The sequence below is a fragment of the Emys orbicularis genome, chromosome 4 (genome assembly GCF_028017835.1).
Source record: "Emys orbicularis isolate rEmyOrb1 chromosome 4, rEmyOrb1.hap1, whole genome shotgun sequence".
NCBI classification, from domain to species: Eukaryota; Metazoa; Chordata; order Testudines; family Emydidae; genus Emys; species Emys orbicularis.
The window spans coordinates 149,390,183-149,410,599 of NC_088686.1; the positions used below are offsets into that span (position 1 = coordinate 149,390,183).

General features: G+C 44.4%; 1 protein-coding gene across 1 annotated transcript in view; it reads right to left on the minus strand.

The window, feature by feature from the left end:
* Positions 1 to 19,751, minus strand: part of PTPN22 (protein tyrosine phosphatase non-receptor type 22) — a 30,914-nt gene extending 11,163 nt beyond the window's left edge. Inside the window, exons 1-13 of the mRNA XM_065402647.1 lie at positions 19,538 to 19,751; positions 11,817 to 11,925; positions 10,974 to 11,050; positions 9,757 to 9,852; positions 9,290 to 9,328; positions 8,751 to 8,822; positions 8,576 to 8,635; positions 7,262 to 7,404; positions 6,343 to 6,409; positions 5,183 to 5,260; positions 4,562 to 4,654; positions 2,533 to 2,609; positions 1,153 to 1,931 (exon numbers count right to left, since the gene is read on the minus strand). Of these exons, the coding sequence (XP_065258719.1) occupies positions 1,153 to 1,931; positions 2,533 to 2,609; positions 4,562 to 4,654; positions 5,183 to 5,260; positions 6,343 to 6,409; positions 7,262 to 7,404; positions 8,576 to 8,635; positions 8,751 to 8,822; positions 9,290 to 9,328; positions 9,757 to 9,852; positions 10,974 to 11,050; positions 11,817 to 11,925; positions 19,538 to 19,624 (1,777 nt within the window). The 5' untranslated portion in view covers positions 19,625 to 19,751. The remainder of the gene's footprint in view (positions 1 to 1,152; positions 1,932 to 2,532; positions 2,610 to 4,561; positions 4,655 to 5,182; positions 5,261 to 6,342; positions 6,410 to 7,261; positions 7,405 to 8,575; positions 8,636 to 8,750; positions 8,823 to 9,289; positions 9,329 to 9,756; positions 9,853 to 10,973; positions 11,051 to 11,816; positions 11,926 to 19,537) is intronic.
* Between the last annotated feature and the right edge of the window lie 666 nt (positions 19,752 to 20,417).

Sequence of the window (20,417 nt, forward strand, 5' to 3'; positions counted from 1 at the left end):
TTGAGCCCTGGCTGCTGTTATCCAACCAGGCACCATAGATTGTGATCAAAATCTTCTAAAACTTTATTTTAAAAAATCTAGGTATATTCCAATATGATTTCCACTTGCTCTAGATAATTATAAAACTGTGTGCCTGCTTCCACCTGTATCAGTAGCAGAACACCCATTGTGGAGCAGGATCAGTTCCTATGCATGTTAACCTGCATAAACTTAAAATTAACATTGTTACTACTAGGTGGCAGTTGTGTTGGTAACTACTCCAACCTAAACTCCAGTATAACACCTTCAGTCAGGGATTAGGGGTCTGAAATCCCACAGAAAGCTGAAGAATTTCCAATGATGGAGGGACCTCAGAGCACTTTTGACATTTGGGTCCTAAAGAGCCTGAATGGAGCAAAGATGGTTTTAGTTTTAACTCCACACCTACAGCAATTCCAAAGTAACTGACAAATACTGCACTGATACCATTGACTTGGACATGAAGAGAACAATCCTGTACCCAATGGAAACTGTGGAGTAAACTTTATGTGGGCAGAATGTAACTTTGCAGGCTTAAGTTCAGCCAGGACACCAGGAGTGAAATCCTGGCCCTATTTATCTCAGTGGGAGTTTTGCCGCTGACTACAATAGAGCCAGTATTTCCCCAAGGGTTCCAATCCAGGACTCTTTCAGAAAGAGCTATGGAATCTTTAAATAACTGAGGGAAGGGATCCTTAGTGGAGTCCCTAAAACCACTTCCTACAGTTCCCTTGGTTTTCCATGGAGTGATCCAATCCAAGTATTAACGAAACCCAACCTTGGTTAACTTATATCTGCCGAGGTCACAGCATGAGGTGACGTGGTAGCATAGAGCAGAAGTACTAGAGGGATTCTGATGGTCATGCTACCCCAGAAAATTATGGCAATTTCTATGGAAAACTGAGGCAGAATCAACAGTTTGAAGCCCAGTTCTGCCCTCCACTCTGTGGTTGTAGTTTCTACTGAAGTCAGAAGGAACATTTGAGTCCCTTGTCCAACTGAGTGGGAGTGCTGGATTCGGAAATAGAACAGGCTGCAGGAAAATCCTATGTGAATTTCAAAAAGGTATCACACACCACATGGTAAGACCCCAGAATAAATGAGCTCAGCTGGCAACACTGCCACACAGCTTACTCTGCGAGGATGCCTGCCTGTCATCCAATGGGTGAACATGCTGGGACAGAGGAGTTGACACTGGAGGACTGGCCCTGGTAGAATCCAAGGGCTGGATTGTGGAAATTGCAGCAGGGAAAGAAAGGGAAACTGTTTCATACAGCTCTGAAAAGTAGTCAATAAACATCGGGGATCCTGGATCATCTGAAGAGAGCGAAGAAAAGTAAGGGTCTTCCGCTGAGCAACAATATGGGGAAGGATGTAGGCCACTGCTCATGTGTCGCGGGGGAGCGTCTACTAGTCTGCTAGAATGGTTCAGTTCAACAGAAGAAAAGTCAGTCTGCTTCTTCACCTCAAAGCCCACAGAACTGCAGGAGTTTGGTAGCCAGGGGCCCAAAGAGGATACTGCATCCCCTCCATCCAGTTCCTGGGTGTCTCTCTGCTGCACTAACTCAAAGGGAGTTGATTTGGTTTGTATTAATGGGGCCTTGACACTAGGGTTTCTCCGACATGCAGCTGTAGATTTCAGGTTCAGAGGAATCTCATCAGAAAAAATGCTGCTCAAGTCTAAGCTGTGATGTTTCTGGAGTGGTTCCCCAGACAGCAGAGCGGCACCTGCATTCTTGCTGCTGCTGAAGTTCAAGGCCCCAGAAGAAAGGGCTTGTCTAATGGGAGGAACACTGTGCCCATAGTTGTCATGTACTGTTGAGGGCCTACAGTTCAATGCATCAGTCAGTGATATTTCCCCTTGTGCCATATGATCAGAACTTTGATGTAGCTCCTGTTCCTCTCGCGCTGAACTGCAATAAAGTACAGTTATATGAGAGCAGAACTATTTACCACTCAGAAAACCCCATTACTATATAAGCAGAGCTCCACCGCGTTCTAACCCCCATGTGCATACAAGAGCAAGTCCCCAACAGTCCTTGCCATGCTTTTAGGGGGAAGCGCATCCTGTGCAGTGAGCCTACACAATGCTTGTGGACCAATGAACTCATGATTGAGCCCTACTTTGAGGGCTTAAGCAGTGAATAAGCCTGTGCTGGCCCCTCTGCATGGGTGAATTTTACCAAACAGCAAAATAAATGTTTTCCTGATCAAAACAGAAGAAGCAAATCAAAATCAATCTTCCTTCTAAAATATATTGAAAAAGAGACCTATATAACATGGACATTTGGTACCTGAATCTTTGTAGGCAATTACCATGTCTGTGTCTCCCTAAAAAAGTATCTATTTTTGTTTCAGTGTTTTGTGTGCACTCATTATGACCACTCTCTATAGACACACACAGAATCCAGGTGCTAGAAGAACAACTAGAAATAATGTTATTTCATCCTGAAATTGGAAGTCATTGACACATGGCACTTGCACCATGTGTGTCTAGATTAGACCTGCCCTTACCAGCTTGGTAGTGTCAGAGAATAAGTTTCTTCCAGTGGGCTCAGAAGCGGCTGGAGTCTTGGATGGTTTGTTTGAATCTATTGAAAGAGAAGGTTAGCGCTCGCTCGTATTGCAGCAAGACTGTCAGGAAAGCATGCAGGCAATACACAAGGTTTAATTTCACTTTGTTATTCCTGGTGATTGGCTCTGCCAACTACCTCTGCCTACCATTGATTGTTTGGAAATGGAAATGCAGGAACAGCAGAAACAGACACTGTCTTATTGGAAGATGCAGTACATACGTTTTTACAAGAATCAAACTCTTCCCCAAAAAGTTTGCAATGTCTGTGCAGCTGGCTGTGCTTCTAGGACCCACATGCTATCTGGCTACGTGGAAATTGGTTTTGCTTTTGACACGTTAGTTGTGCACTCATCCCCTTCTTTTGGTAAAGCGTTTTCAAAGGACAGCCAGGTCTCTGCAGCCGAGAAGGTTTGGCCAAGAGCTATAAAACCACATCCGGACTCAAGTGTTTCTCTGCTTTCTGTCTCAACCTGGCCTCACATCTGCACCTAACCATGTGACTGTCCACAGCACAAGAGAAGGAAGCTGACTCCCACAATCTGCTCAACCAAGTCTGGCTGTGAAGTCTCAGCAAATACCAACTTATTACAGCATGTCAAACTCAGGTACATATTTTAAAGGGTTCAGTTTGAAAGCTGGACTTCATTGTGGAGTCAGTCTTAAGATCTTTGCTGACAATGCCAAATGTTTTTCATTGTAAGCCCTATTTCCACCCCCTTTTAACTGAAGTTTCTCAGTCTGAGTCTGTTTAGAAATGCATTTGTTTCAGAAAGTTTGAAGACAGCCAGACAAACCATGTTTGAGGTGGAGGGCTCTGAGCAATTATAACAAAGAAAGGTCAGAATTAAGAAGTGTTAACTCTGTTTGGGATGTTACAACTCAAATATGACTTGACCACACAATTTCAGACTCAGACACTTCATCCTCCATCAGAACTAAATGTGGCTGAGGAATTTACATGTATTTTTTCACTGTACATTTTAGCCTCTCTTCTTCCAGGAGTTAGCTGTAATGGGCATTACCTAGTGCAGCTCCTATCTACTTTGTTGGGAGCAGAACCTTTTGTAGCGATGTCTTTGATTTGTGTTTTGTTCTCCTACAGTAGATTTTTCTCAGGGGAATTTGGGATCTCTTTTATATTGTTAGATTCTAGTCAAAGCTATTGGACATGAATAAAAGAGGTGCAGGGCCCAACCCTGGATTGACAGCTGCTGCTGCCTGTATGGCATCTCTTAAGGCAACATGTTAATACTAGCTTTTGCCTCTTATCGCATCATCCACTCCCATTTGGCCAATACTGCCAGTTTGACCGCCAACCTGTCCAATGAATATTCTGAAACTTTCATCTATGATGCTCTGTACACATGGACAGCCTTCCTGAACTAATCCATAAGGACACTACGCTCTGCTCCTTCTGATCCCTCCTCAAGACCCAGGTCTGCTGGGATGCCTACTAGAAATCAGCCAGTTGAGGTTGACTGTTTGGGGAAAGTCAATACTTTATTCATTCATTATAATAAACAATTACACACAAAAAAGCAAGTGGAACCCTCCTCTGCATCTTGCTGCTGTAACAGGGATTGCATAATGAAGGGGAAGACTGGGTTTGTGGTCAAGGCACTTGACTGGGATTCAGGAGATTTGGGTTCAGTCTCTGCCTCTGCCATAGACTCCCTGTATGACTGTAATCTTTCTGCCCGTGTAGAGGGTTAGTTAGGATGAATGCAATAATGTGCATGTGGTGCTCTCATACTACAGTTCTGGGGACCATACATGCACCTACATAGATTGGAGCCCCTTCGCGCAACCATAATATAACCATTAAATATACAAGAGCAGCAACTGCATTCCTTTAGTGCAAATCACTTCCCAGTTCAGCAGGGCTTGGAGGAGTTTGACTCTGAGCTAACACATCTCAGCCATAAGAGGACCGCTAAGGGCAGTATGCATTGGGGGGACAAATCTTACCTCTGTGGCAGCAGAGTCTGAGTGGACAGTGAGCACTTCAATCTGTCTTTTAAAGAGTTCGATCACAGCATCGTAGACCAATTCATACTGTTCCTAAATAGAAAACAGAAGAAACACAGGAGATGCAGGTATCCCCATTACTCACATCCACTTCAGACAGCAGCCAATTCATCTGAACCATGCAACATATTAGCTCTTACAGTGCTGGAAATTCCAGTCCTTGGGTTAGGCAAATTCTCAGAAGGGGTTATAGCTGCTGTTTTCAAATGGTCAAGGTTTGAGTATGTGTTAATGTCAACTGAACAAACGTTGTGTGCTGAGCTTCCTCTTCAATACATGCCAGTCGAAGCCAGCTTCGCTTACTGAACAGTAACTTGTTTCAGCATAGACAATCACAAGTACTAAGCTACATCATCATGTACTCATTTGATTTCTCCTGATAAGCTTCTTTTGGGAAAGGGTCTTACAGAATACAAAGCAACATGCTTGCTGCACGCAGAGGTTTGCCCCACAGTGTAACAATACAAGTTTGGTTCTTGCAAACCCTGAAGAGAAGATATGGGTCTGGTTTTATAGCAAGCATTTAGTAGCTATGACCTGCTTGGAGCTTTCTGAACATACCTTGGTTTGCACTATTGATGGCCTTTGTGTGCGCATTTCCTGGACCAGACTAAAAATACTGAAGTTCTCTGGAACAATCTTATAAAAGAGAGATCATGAGAAATTAGAAATGGGCCTGAACCAAAACCACTCCCAAATGGTGATGCAGTTCAGACCTGGATCCAAACTTCAGGCCCATTGTTACAAGAAATCTTTACTGCTTGTGATTTTTTCTTTGTTGATGAATCCTTTCCCTCCTCACATATCCCCTCCCATCTTCTACTCATTAGGAGGCATCCCTTTCTCTGACAACAGCATGAGAGACAAATACAAGTTCCATGGAGTGCAAAGAGAAGCTGAATTTATGGCAACCTGCTCTGAACTGTGATCTAGATGGATTTTAGTGTGACCATGATGCAGAAAATAGCCACTCCTAGAATCCTGTCTTGAGACAGGCATTCATCCAGGAATTACTTCACAAGCAAAAAAAATAATCTAGTTTTAGAAACCTGAATTTCTTACACTAAAGGACAGAAGATCAGGACTGCAGCCAGGCACAGGATTGCAGGCAAAAAGCCAGTTTAACGACTGATGTCAGAGCAGTGGTAAAGCACTGTGACCTACAGTTCAGATAGGAGGGTAGCAACAGGAAAGAGGCTTTTATTGGCTTTTTATGTCTTAGGTTGTTTTAAGGCCTCAGAAGTGGTTCATATCAGCATGTGGAGAGAACACAAGTCTGGGAGGAACAGTAAACACTATGGAGGAGGAAGAGACAGGATGAAATTAGGACAACATGAAACAGGGCATGGAGTTTATTAAACTCATCTGACACTGCCTTCAAAGAGTTGGGCCAGCATAGGGGCTGGAACTAGGGGTGCTGCCGCACCCCCTGGCTTGAAGTAGTAATAGCAACCCAAATACATGGTTTCTGCATTCAGCACCCCCACAATAAAAATTGTTCTGGCACCACTGTGGGCCAGAGGGAGTTTATGAGAGAATTAGCATGTGAAATATACTCAAAGGCAGCAAGAGAATTTGCTATCATTGGGAATATGGTTCAAAAAAGACTGAGCCAGACACGGGCACTTTGAGGAGCAAAAGAGCCCAGGGTAAAAAGCAAGCACTGGGTAGGCATACAGGAAAACAAAAAGACTGATCCCAGGCACTGCTGAGATACTCACCCCATCCTTCAGCAGCTTCCAGGTATAGTCAATGGCACAAATAACTCCTGTTCTCCCACAACCAGCACTGAAATGAAAATCGGAGCCCTGAGATTTGAGGAGGGGTTTTGTCTTCACTTATTACTTGACATTAATCTCTCTTCCTTCTGTGTTTTTATTCATGGATCAATATTGTTATTCTGCAACTGATGCAAATCCAAGTCTACATTGCCTAAGCCCATGCACTGTATTTTCCTACCAAAGGCAGCCCAATCATATCATATCATATATCCTATCAGCTCCATCCCTGAGCCGGCCTCCAATGATGCCTTAAGGAGGAAGCTGGCTACTGACACCAGTGCATTGCCCTGTTCATTTCAGCCATGTTGCTCTAGAAGCAGCACCTCTAGTGCCTTACCAACTCCCACAGCACGCTGCAGAGCAATCACTTCCACACAGGATTGCAATCTCTGCAAACAGATATGGCGGCTATTCTGCTCTTGGCAGTAGGAACATAGAGATTTGCCAGATCGTGAGAGAGCATTGGTCCATCAAAACCAGGACCCTCCCTGCATCCACCACACAACGCTGATTGATGAGCCGCAGGAGGATGAAAAGTCCCACATTGCACTTGAACAAATTCCTTCCATAAATCCTATGTGATCAGCTGATGCATGGGGACTGATTATATTTTTCTTGGTATGTAACTACAAATATCATTGTACATACAAAGTAGCCAGCTTTTTTTCTACATCCAGCCATCCAATTTGCTCAGATACAGCTTCTGGCTTTAGAACTTGCTCTCCTCAGACAGGGGATTTGACCTAAGACTTTAAAAAGTGACAGGCTTTTTAACACCCACCTAAACAGAAAGAAAGAAGGTGTTCCATTCACTTGAGGCTAAATAACAGCATTTCCCTTGCCAGTAAAACCTCCTTACCTGCAGTGAATACAGATGGGGATGTTGTCATCTGGCTGGTAGCAGCGCATCTCCCAGATAAGCTCAAGGATGGGGTTGATGGAGGAGGGTACATCATGGTCTGGCCAGTTTTTATAATGGAACTGATAAATAGTGCGAATTACCTGTAAACGAGAAGAAAGAGGAGGAGCTAAGGCCAGGAATTCTGCCTGTTTTATGTGAGGAGAAAGCCCCACGTCTCAGATGTCCATGTCGGTACAGAGCCTACAAATAGGTGGCCATTCCAAGATCAAAAAGGCATCAAAAAAGTCAGTATGTGCTACACCCTCCACCAGTACCCATTTACACTATATTTCTGGAATATAACCTGTCTGTCACTCTGTAAATGTTCTCTTAGGCCTTTTCATTTTACATGGCACTCTCTATATTGCCTGCTAATAGTTTCTAAAGAGGAAACAGTGAGGCTAAGGCCTGGTCTATGCTAGGAAATTAGGTTGGTATAACTATTTCGCTCAGGGATGTGAAAAACCCATATCCCTGAGTGATTCAGTTAAACTGACCAAACCCCAGCATAGACAGCGCTAGATCAATGGTAGAATTCTCCCTTTGACCCAGCTCCTGGTTATCAGGGAAGTGGAGTACCTATGCTGATGGAAGAAACCCTCCGCGTAGGGACAGTAGAACCTCAGAGTTACGAACACCTTGGGAATGGAAGTTGTTCGTAACTCTGAAACGTTCGTAACTCTGAATAAAACCTTATGGTTGTTCTTTCAAAAGTTTACAACTGAACATTGACTTAATGCAGCTTTGAAGCTTTACTATACAGAAGAAAAATGCTGCTTCCCCCCCCCCCCTTTTTTTTTAAAGTAATTTATGTTTAACACTGTACTGTATTTGCTTTGTTTTGTTACTGCTGCTGCCTGAGTGCACTTCCTGTTCCAAATGATGTGTGTGGTTGACTGGTCAGTTCGTAACTCCGGTATCCGTAACTCTGAGGTTCTACTGTAGTGTTTTCACTGAAATGGTCCAGCTGCGCCGCTGCAGCATTTTAAAGTGTAGACAAGCCCTATGTTTTTCTTATCCAGAGAATAACACCTTGGCGCTCAGCTAAAACAGCTGCAGAAATTAGGGTTTGACAACTTGGCTATTTTTACTTTCTTTAGTATATAATCACTATGGAATCAAAAAATAACACGTTGTGGAATATTGGCAGCTCCTTCAAAGCTTACTGTAGAAACCCTGTATCTCCTGCAGTCAACAATGGTACCATTTAATTAGAATAAGTGCAGTAAAGCCAGTTGGATGCTCTTCCTGCCTGACCATTTCCCTACTTACTTTGTTCAATGTCACCTTTAGAGTCCGAATCACATATTCAGTTTTCTTTTCCTCCAATTCCTGCAGAAGCAATACATTAGTCACTTTCTGCAGATACATGGCACTGGTTTCCATAAAGGGTGCCACAGATTGTGGAACACTTGTTAGGCAGGATGGAAAAGGCTGATGTACTTACACAAGTGATGGTGAAAGGACCACACTGGAGTGGTGAATCGCCCACCTCAACCCAGTACCGCTCACACTTTTTCTATTGTAAAAAGCAGGAAGAGTCTGTGGTTATTTGTCTCTACACCTGCCTGCCGTGTCTCCTGCCTTGTCTTCCCCAATGGACAGTTATTTGTTTCGAAATGCCTGGCTTTGTTGCTGAGCTGACTCTTGTCTCCCTCTTCCTTGGGGCTCCCAATACACGGTTTCTCCAGAGAGACAGCACCATTTTCTGATGATCCAAGCACCTGCTTGGCTGCTGGAGTGAGCCAACAGCATCACAGTGTGTGGTCTACTGAGACCTTTCTCTCTTGCAGAGGCTAATCTCACTCTCAGAACCAGTTTGGCGATGATTGAACAAAATTCTGTGCATTTGGGAGTCTCCAGATATGAACTATTCACTGATTTCTAAATATGAACTCATTCTTTGTGAAACCCAATGGAAATGCACATTCTTTCTCCCCCTGGTGACACCAAGACACCGGCTCCATGCTCCGACACATTACTCACCTTCCCCATTTCAAACTCCATGCAAGCCATAACCACAATCTGTAAAAATAAAGAACATAAAACCTGAATGTCTCTTAATCAGGGGAGAAAGGCAGATTTTAGATAGGATAGTTAAGTAGCATTCAGGGATATTTATCAGTTGTGAGAAAAATTATTTTGGGCCACATATGGCCCTCTTACTCTGATGCTTCTCAGCTAGGCAAAATTTGGGCACTGTTCACAGCATGGGTGCCAGAGACCTTTCAGCTCCAAAGCTCTCCCATGGAAGACTGTCATGAGACAATACTCATCCATCATGCTGTTTTTGATAAAGACCCTCATGAAAAATGCAGTGAGCATGGTGTACAACTCGTGATCCTGGCACACTAACAGCACATACTCATTATCCAGCCAGTAACACAAATACACATGGACTTTATTGCAAAGCTGTAAAAATACGTAACAGAAAGCACTGATCTGCATCTTACCAGGACTTCATATTCCCAAATCATCCTCCAGAAGTCAAGAACAGTGGTGGTGAGAGGACCCTGGGTAGCTATATACGCCCTCGGCCCATATACTCCCTAAAATGAAATTCAGATTGCATATGAATATAATATTTGTATGGGCACTAAGCACCCGAAGAGACAGAACTAGCACTAATTTAGAACTGTACTGCATTTACATGAAAAGACTAAAGTGCTTTAACGACTAGGACAACTGTAGTTCCTTCAGCTTTTTGTCTGGCTCTCTGAAAAGCTGTGTGTTTTCGCCCCTGCAGTATCGCTAGTTGGACTGACAGTCCAGTCAACAGCTGACTAGCAGAATCTACCCTTCTCTACTGATAGTGAGAGATGGGTTTGGAACAACCTCCGCCCCTCACTTCCAAACAGCATCAATTTTTTTCTATTTTAGGGGGGAGCTTGCTGACAAATGTTCAAAATACTGATCTGGTCTATGTTTTGCAGTAGGGCATATCCCTACTTGTTAATATCCTGGTCTGGCATCCTTTATAATGGTCTTTGCCCTGTACAACGTGGTTAGGCAACATTCCTTGGCACAGATGGAGGGAAACGTCTCTGCTTCAACCACAGCAAGGGGAGAGGCATTTACAAACCGAACAAAGCTGTAGGGGTGGAGGAATGAGGTACTGACTTGCCCCCGTCTCTTGCTGGCCACAGATGCCTCGAGTTCTACTGATGTAACTGGGTCTCAGCACTGATGTGGGCGCAGAGCTTCCTGTCTGAGCAGTGGCATCAGAGGCCTTTGCTAGTGGCAGGCAGTGTAGAGTCATTCCACTCGCCATTGAACACATACACACAAAGGAATATAAAGCTGATGGGGACACAGGGCTCTGAGCTTGGAGCTGTAGTCTGAAAACTGCTCCCCTCCCCAAGATCATGCACTTCTCATATAGCAAAGCCTGGCTTCCTGGACATTTTAAGGGGTGTTGGCATGGAGGGTTCTCAAAGGTCTCCTTAATTTCCCCCCGATTTCATTATCACCCCCACCATGGTAAGCCACCCCATAGCCAATGAGGACGGGATGGAGCTCCCTCCAGACTCTGGTACAACTCTAGATATATGTACTTATTCTATATCAGCCTGCCACTGTCTGCTCATTCCATGCAGCACTGCCATGGGAGCTGCCTTTTCACAGCTCAGTGTGATGCACTTGAAAGTATGTACTACAAACCAGGCAATACCTTGATGAAGTTGGCATTTATGTAATGAGAATCTTTATCTGATGTGATGAGGGAGAGCTCCACTCTGCTGTGATCAACTGCAGGGGAGAGAGAAAGGAGTAATTATTGTTTTTTATTGTATCACATTAGAGCCTAGAGGGTCCAAATTTTGTAGATTTTAAGGCCAAAAGGGACCATTACGATCATCTAGTCTGACCTTCTGCCCAGCATAGGTAATAGAATTTCTTATTGTGATTCCTGCATCAAGCCCATATCTTATAATTGAGCTAGAGCACATTTAAATCAAGGCCCGTTGTAGTAGATGTTGTACAAGTACGTAGTATAACAGTCTCTGCCCTGAAGAACTTACATGGAATTAATGTGCCCCAAAGGCATCTCTGTCTAAGCCTTGCTTTATGTGGTTTCTCTGAAGTTGGACAGCATGCACATTATACAGCAGACTTTCATGTAACAACTTACCTGATAAATAAGAAAAAATATTTTCCCCTACTGAATAACCTACAAATCCCCACCACTATGTATATACATTAAAATATGAAAAAGTGACATCTTAAATATTAATCATGGCATTCAAAGCATATTAAGAGTTGGTCTGTGGAGGGTCACATGGAGATATGCACAGGTATGTCTATCTGATGAGCATAGGAGAGCATATGCCTATGTATGCATGTCCTGATGTGTGCTGCATAGCCTACTTTGGTGTATGCATGCCTATACATGCTAGGCTTACATACTGATGTCTATATCCACGTATATACTGGGCAGGGGAGGAGGGAGAAGCTAGTATGACAATAACTGGTAAGAAAGAAAGGCTAACTTGCAAATTTGGTATTTTCAACCTACAGGGTAAGATGTCCTTGTATCGATTTTTCTTGATGTTTTCTGGTTGCTCAGACGCTGCAGTTGGGTATATTCTGTCTGATCTGTATTTTGTTGATTGCCTTTTCAGCTTCTGTGGTAAAACAATGGAACAGATTAAAGCGAATGTGTTACAGACAGCACGGTGTTAGAGAGCATGTCTGATGGTCCCTAGGGGGCCAGACTCACCACCACAAAGCAAGGTCTGCACTATTCATTCTTTCCTGATTGGCCTCTCTCGAGGCACTCAGCACGAACAGAACAACAGTAGCCACTCGAGAACCATTTTGCAGCCAGGAGTTCTGAAGACCAGAAAGTCTGCATGCTGAGCTGGGGACGCTAGAGGCTCTGACACAGGCTTTTGAAGTGCCTCTTTAGAAAGTTATACATTTATTTGGAACACAAAACTTCTGCCGTACAAACGTATCATTTTCAGCATAGACGCCAAGCAGACAACAGGCAATAGTGACATTAAGCTATCTCCAACAAATGATCAGCAATTCACTTTTCTCACACTGTAGCTAAGAACTGAAGCATCTTTGTCAAATAATCTCTGGTTTGTGGGACTGCCTGAATTAGACTGAGCTGTGCAACAAGGGGAACCGAAGAAAAGCAATTGCAGGTACTGCTGAACGGGATTCTAAAAAAGACAACACATGGCTCCAAGAGACCTCTAATCAGTCTCTCTTTGGTAGCGTAAGGCTGCTGCATTGTGGATTGTTTTCCCTGCTGCCAGGGAGGTTATATGGAGTCTGGCTGGTGCAGTCTAAAAGGATTTGTGATTTCACTGGGCTGATCCATTAGAAACACCCCCTTTGCTTCACTACAAACTGGCCTTTAAAAGTACTAAACATTTTATTATTACTGCCCCCATTTATTAATGGTAACATTTAGCCCACTGTGCTCGGTGGTATGACAGGCAAGGAATTAATGCGGCTGAATCTCAAACCAGACAATGAGGGATGGTCCCAACACCTCTGTGCTTTGAAATCCTGGAGTCTAGTGCGCACCTTCCTATTGCTCCTGGAGTTATGTTATTGTGCAGATCTTTTGTTGCTGTGGAATGATGCTGGGAAATGAAGGCCTGCTCCATGGCCTTAGTTCTGGCATTTCTGCCCCAGGCAGACCCTACAGTCTAGTCTCTGGGGAGACTAGTGCAGGGATGCCTGCCAGAGGATTTGAGTGAGGAGCCTCCATCCTGTCTGACAGAGCTGATGCTTTCTCATGCCCTTATAGCCCATTTCGTGGCAGCTCTGTGGTTACCTCTGGGATTTGGAGATGAAGAAAAGCAAAGAAAAAGTTTTGGGCTAAAAGTACGAGGTCACTCAGGCTCATGTTCCCCTTTAGAAGGAACATGTCAGAAAGGTCCCGCTCCAGTTACTGGGGCACGCTGGATGGGCCAGGGGGACGCTGCACAGCTTTTCTTTGCATCTACTATGCATTGAAATTACCAGCTGAGGCTGCTTTCCGACAGGATGTGGAAAGGGTGGCTAAACCAATCAGGCATTAGAGGAAAAACAGAACACATTGGTCTCATGACACTTGGACAAAAATAGCTCTGTGGTCTGGCGGGGGAGCACTGAGAAGCTGGCATCCCCAGGAGAAAGATGCACTTGGAAGGTAGTTTTCTCCTAAAAACTAATAGGTTCAACTCATAGGTTTATAGGAGCAGAACTCCGCATTTGCCCTCCAGTTGAGGGATCACCCAGCAGTTTGCCAGAAACTCATGAGAGGCAACTAATTTGCATCAATCAACGGGATAGCAACACACTTCCTGTTTAATAAAGGAGGTGCAGCCATGAGGACTACAGTCCCAGCAGGCAAGGCTTCCACGATCCCACTTTCTCTCCTGTGTGTTGTGCAAGGGAGAAGGTCAAGGTCAGAGCTAGTATCAGCTTACAATTCTGTTACCTTTTCAAAGTAAATGTAGTCCTTGCACACACACCACTGCGAGTTTGGAGGAATTTAGCACACATTTAGGGATTGCATTAATAAAAGGAAACACTGCATTTGGAACATTGTGAAAGGTATAGAACAGTGGCTCTCAAACTTTTTTACTGGTGACCCCTTTCACATAGCAAGTCTCTGAGTGTGCCCCCCCCTTATAAATTAAAAACACTTTTTATATATTTAACACCATTATAAATGCTGGAGGCAAAGGGAGTTTGGGGTGGAAGTTGACAGCTCGCGACCACCCATGTAATAACCTCACGACCCCCTGAGGGGTCCCGACCCCCAGTTTGAGAACCCCTGGTATAGAATAAGAGACTAGAGAAAGTGTTATTTACCCTTTCATACAATACAAAACCAGGAATCACACAATTAAATTTAAAATAAGGGAAGTACTTTTCCACACAACGTACAACTAACCTGTGAAACTCATTGCCATGGGAAGTTGTGGTGGCCAAAAGTAGAATTGGGTAAAAAAAATAACTAGATAAGTTCATGGAGGATAAGTCCATCAGTGTGTATTAGCCAAGATGGTCGGACACAACCCCATGCTTGGGGAGACCCTAAACTTCTGACTGCTAGAAGCCAGGAATGGAAGACAGGGGTGGATGACTCCATACCTGCCCTATTCTGTACACTCCCTCTGACGCTCTGGTAAGGGCCACTGTTGGAACCAGGACACTGGCAAGATGGACCATTGTCTGACCCAGTATGACAGCTCTACTATAAGCCCCGTTTATCTTTTAATCAATGTGGACAGAATTAGTCATGGTACAAATAATTACTCAGAACTATATTTCAAACAGCTACTATTTCATTATTAACTCTTTCCCCATCCCCAAAATAAAAAAAGTTGTCTATGTGCCTGTTAGCAGCAGGAGGAGTCCCAGCCAGACATCCCAGGAGGCTGAAGTTCCCCGCTTACATGCAGGGGTCAGGGTAGATGCTGCGCAGACACCATGCTGTGCAAACATGGCACCAGCCTGCCTTAGGCCTGACGTGGAGGAACAACCAGCCTCTGTGGCACTTCTGCTGAGACTGCCAAGGAAGAGGCCAGTCATGGTGGTCATTTCAGTAACACAGACGCATGCCCACTAGGAAGCAGACTTAAACCCCAACTCATTTCATGGCACTGAGCAGACATCAGATGGTAAGAGCTTTCCATCACTACTAAACTGAGTTGGATTTGAAATCAGACTTGAAGGTGAAAGCTTCTGTATCTCATGACCAATCTCCTGAGCCAACAACACTCACTCTCAATTGTTTTCCTCAAGCTGTGAAGCCCACTGGTTGCACAGGACTCTCCCATCCACCCCATCCCAATGATTTGGGAGCCTAACAGTTGAACACAGTAGAGTCCAAAGGTAGAAGAAAACACTCTGCCCAAGAAGTTTTCATTCACCGTGCTTCAGTCAACCACACACCTAAAAGACCTGGGTTTCAAAGAGCTCTCCAGTCATAAAAGGGGGAAGGATTCCTTCTTAGCAGGTCCACCTGCTTGTGGAGATGTACAGGCCCTGTGGTGCCATAAGGAATTGCCATTGTGCTTTGACTTATGGCTGAGTGAAGCTAGCACAGAGCTGCAGCGAGGCACAGGGAGGCAATGAGCTGGTGTGGAGGAGACTGGTTTCAAGGACCACACTACAGACTTACTTGTTATGGTCCTGTTTCCCTTTGGCCTGTTGTTCTGGACTCCCTGGAGAGGAGTTGTGAGTGACTTTGTATTTTTTTCATACACACTTGTGGCTTTTATTTTGGTTGGATTTTGGGTGTCTTGTGACAAAGAAATCTGCAATGTGGGGTTTTGGAACGAGGACTATGGAAGGAGTTATAATTAATTTTATTTACAGTTCTTTTTCAGACTGATCTTTAGGGACCAAATCCCACTCCTAACAGTTTAGTTCAGGGCAGCATTCAGAATGACAGTGTTTGCCCCCTTCACTCTTTCCTCAGGGAGCTCCACAGCAACTAGCCACATACACTTACAGCAGCCAGCAAATACCACTTCCCACTTCCCTCAAAACTCACCTTTCCCTACAGTCCCTTATAAATTCATCCATATAACCTTAGTGTAAGTAAAACACCAGACCCCTGGATCTACACACAGTACAGGGGCCCCCATAGCCCCATCACCTTATTATGTATTGCTCCACCACAAACACCCATCTGGCTTTGTCAGATTCAGTCTGTGGGTGCCCAAGTTGACACATTTCATAGGGGCTTGATTTCCAGAAAGCGCGGAGCACTTGTCCTCTGACGATCAGTACTCTGTAAAGGCATCTTAAATTGTGCACCCAACATTACTGGCCACTTCTGAGAATCTTGGCCTGTGTCTTTACTCACTATGAGCCTGATCCAAAGCCTCTTGAAGGTAACAGAACAATGGCCCTCAACTCGAAGTGCAGCACCATGCTGCTATATGTTAAATTTTAAATGATAACATTACTACCAAGAGGGGTCTCAGTAACGTAGATACCTGTAGCCTATTCCCTAAGCCATCCAGCATCTCTCGCAAAACAGATTAAAAGGACATGCTGTATGGTGGCTGCAGACAGGCCCTGACAAGAGAATAATTCTGTTCACGGAAATTCAGAAGTTTTTAGACTAAATTAACTTTAGAGTCAACATTAACTTTAAAACATCTGATGAGTTAAGGAAACAGCTGTCACTTGTCATGTTCTACAGTCAGAGGGAGACAGGAGCATTGTCATTTATTTGGGTAGAATGAGTCAGTAACAGAGCTCCAGAAGTCACAGGACTCTTATGTATCAGCCCCACATTAACAGGAACATAGGGGGAAGCCCAAGTGCAGGGGAACAGCAGGATGTTCTCCCTGGATTTCAGATCTGTAACTCCCTCAAACCTGCTGCAGATTGCACCCAAGGCTGGACTTTGTGGGTTGCACCCCCTTTAGTGCTGCCCCCCACTTCCAGATAATGTTTTTAATGAAGGGGACTAGAGCCACTTGGCATTGAGGGACCAATACTTTAAGCCACAACTCCAAGCCAGGTTAGTTTCTAATCTGCATCTTCTGTCACCACAGAGCTTGACATATGGCAACTTGGCAGACTGATACCTGTCACATTGCAAATGCAAATAGCAAGGGTTAAGCTTATAAATGTGAGGCTGCCCAAATGGAACATCTGGGCACAAATCAAGTACTGCCATTGACACCAGCAATTACACAATTTGCATGTGCAAGCACCTGTTTGTACGCAGTGGGTGTTTGCAGGGATAATGGACCCAGGCTTATTTTTGTGGCTCATGCATGGCAAGCAGATTTGAAAGTTTGGCCTTTACCAGTTTTCTTCTAAGGATCTTAATACACAGAACAGCTGTCTGAACCATCCTGGGCTTTGGGAAAGGCCTTTCCCAGCACCAGAGAAAACACTTTTCTACTTACTATTTTTGGCAGATTGCAGGCAGTGCACAAGCTACACACCCACTTTCCCCAGAGACCAGCACATTCATCCTGGCCTGACGCCCCCGACACTTCAGCCTCCCTCACACAATAAAGCACGAGCTTTAGAGACTGGGTGGGGAAAGTCAGCCACCGGTGACATTGCTTTTTTCCATGGAACAATTGGACTGTTACTGCAAGGTACTCAGCACTCAGATTAATCACTGCTCTCTGACAGAGGTACCTGAGAACCGGAGATCATCAGTGAGCAACTGACATTTTCCTAAGTCTTTGAAGTGACTCCTCTCTAGGAAGACATAGTGGGGGCTGGCTCATGTGGGGGCTACCTGAGCAGACTGGATTCTCACCAGCAGCCTTGGCCATGCACAACCCCCTTCCCTTCCCCTGGGAGGATGGAAGGGGACTCAGGTCACTAGTTATACAAGTGCCTCTGGGATGCTGAAGACTTGTGGCTGCAACAGCATCACCATCCTTCTGAGGTTTCTAAGTCTTGCTGAGCAATAACAGTGGGGACTCTTTGTCCTAAAGCACCAGGGACTAACCCAAACAGTGGGGTTAGTATGGAGCCTACTGTGGAGGCCAATCTCCAGCTGGTATGTCCAAAAGCAACTCACTAGGTAAATCCCCAAATACAATTCCTGCAAATTCCTAGGACTGGGTCATTGTTAAACACGAGATTCTGGATTTATGTGACAATCCCTCCACACCGATGAGCCCACACCCAGCTGATGAAGATTGGGGCCTTGAAAATAGGTGCATTAAACAGAACTATTAAATTATGATTTGTGTGGAGAAAGTAAATAAGGAAGTGTTATTTACTTCTTCTCATAACACAAGAACTAGGGGTCACCAAATGAAATTAAGAGGCAGCACGTTTAAAACAAACAAAAGGAAGTATTTCTTCACACAATGCACAGTCAACCCTGTGGAACTCTTTGCCAGAGGATGTTGTGAAGGCCAAGACTATAACAGGGTTCAAAGAAGAGCTAGATATATTCATGGAGGATAGGTCTATCAATGGCTATTAGCCAGGATGGGCTGGGATACAAAACCATGCTCTGAAGTGTCCCTAGCCTCTGTTTGCCAAAAGCTGGGAGTGGACAACGCGATGGATCACTTGATGATTACCTGTTCTGTTAATTCCTTCTGAAGCACCTGGCTTTGGCCACTGCAAGAAGACAGGATCCTCGGCTAGATGGACCATTGAGCTGACCCAATATGGCCGTTCTTATGTAACTCTGCAAGGAAGCCTTGAGCCCAGCCCCCTGGCCAAATGTATCCCAGAGTGTCCTAAAATGTAGATTAGGACAAAGATGGTCTATAGCAGCTTTTGCTGCTGGTGACCTGAAGCAACAGGAAACTTCTATTCAAGGGGGGAGAGAGAAATGCCACTAATATTACTTGCCATGTTATTCTAGCCATGTTGGTTCCAGGACACAAGAGACAAGGTGAGTGAGGCAATACCTTTTATTGAACCAACTTCTGTTGGTGAAAGAGACAAGCTTTTGAGCTCTACGGAGCAGAAGGAGAGTTCTGTGAAGCTCAGAAGCTTGTTTTGGTTATCAACAGAAGTTGGTCCAATAAAAAATTAACAAATATTACAGCATATGCATTTATGTTGGATAAAATGCACGTTTCCATGCAAACTGGTATAGCCCGAGACTTCAGAAGTTGCCAGTATGGACCTTAGTGATGCAGAGACTGGACATCCTTCTTTAACGCCTCCAGTTTATGACTTTTTTCCTCTTTCCTGCTCTAACCATGGTCCCAAATGCTAATATGAAATAGTGACTGGACCAGTCCCTGCAGGAATTTGTCAGGGAATTTCTCTGCAATCAGATCCCTAGTCTGGATTTTCTTTGACATCGCAAGATGGGTTACTGGAGTGAACCATATCGAGTGGTCATCTGAGGGACCTAGTGAGTATTTCAGTTCTGACCCACTTCAGTTCACACTTTTCTCTGAGATAGATGGCTGAAGGGAAAAGGCTTTTTCAAATATTTAGAGACATGGCCCCCACTGGTGGTATTAGGAGTGAAGCAGCTAATCCCCCTGCAGCAAAAATGAAACTACATTCCTACAAGTGCGTTTGCAAATTAGGAAACAGGAAGCATCGAATCAGGTAATTGTTAAACACAGCTTCACTTAGAATGGAAACTATTAAACTGCTCTTTTCTCTTTAACACTGTTCCTAGATCCATTTTTGTTCTAGAATTAGTAGAAAAACAAAGTGTTACATGTAATCATTACATCCCAGTTCAGAATTTGCTTCAACAATTGAGAGCTTCCCCATAAAATTAGGTTAGACTCAGAAATGTGCCTGTAGGTGACTTACCAAAAACTCGTTTGCAAACTCCTCTCTGTTAAGTTTCCTGCTTTGGGCCCTGTCCAGGTTTTGCAGTAGAATCTCTCTTTGGTCCATGTTGCGTGACAGGGAGAGACTGGTCCGGCCAAGCAGAGGATGGACATGTCAAGTGCATGTCATAACGGAAAGCACCAGCATGGAGAGCGGCTGCTGAAGGCTGTGGTTTACTGACTTCATTGCAAGTCTTAAAGGAAATTAGTGCGTAACAGCCCGTGTGGTCAAAAACAAAAAAACAAGATTCTTAACTCAGGGCCCTAGTGCCTCCTTTTCAGAGTGTGAACTACTGCGCTCATTTCTTTATGGAAAGAGGAAGCTGGGTGGTCTCACTAAGATTATCTATGCAGTTTTCTTCAATATCAGACTTCATCATATCCCTTTCTGAAGTCAACTCCACTCTGATCAAAGAGCCATATAACGCAGATGGAAAAAAGGGAAATGGCATCAGCTGTGCAAACCAGGGCAGTATTGGCCACATTCACCAGCATTATCTGTAGTTCTGTCTCACCGGAAATGTCCCAATGCTGATAAACAGCCATCTGAGCGGAAGACTTGACAACCCTCTCTCCAGGAGTGTAGGTTCTGAAACACAATAGTCACACCTCAGGTCCAGACTCCTCCAGCAAATCCTGAAATGCTCAGAGGTCACTGCATTTTCAAATGACCTGGGATGAACTCTGGAAAGCCACATCAGAATCAAGGATTTACATTAGAATGTAGAAGTTACACAACTGTCCACAGAGGCCACTCACTATGAGACTGCGCAGGTCCTGGAATGTAGGCTGTTTAAGTGACAGTCCTCAGAGCTTCCATCCCAGAAAATGGATCTTTAGTCCACCATTCCATTAGGACT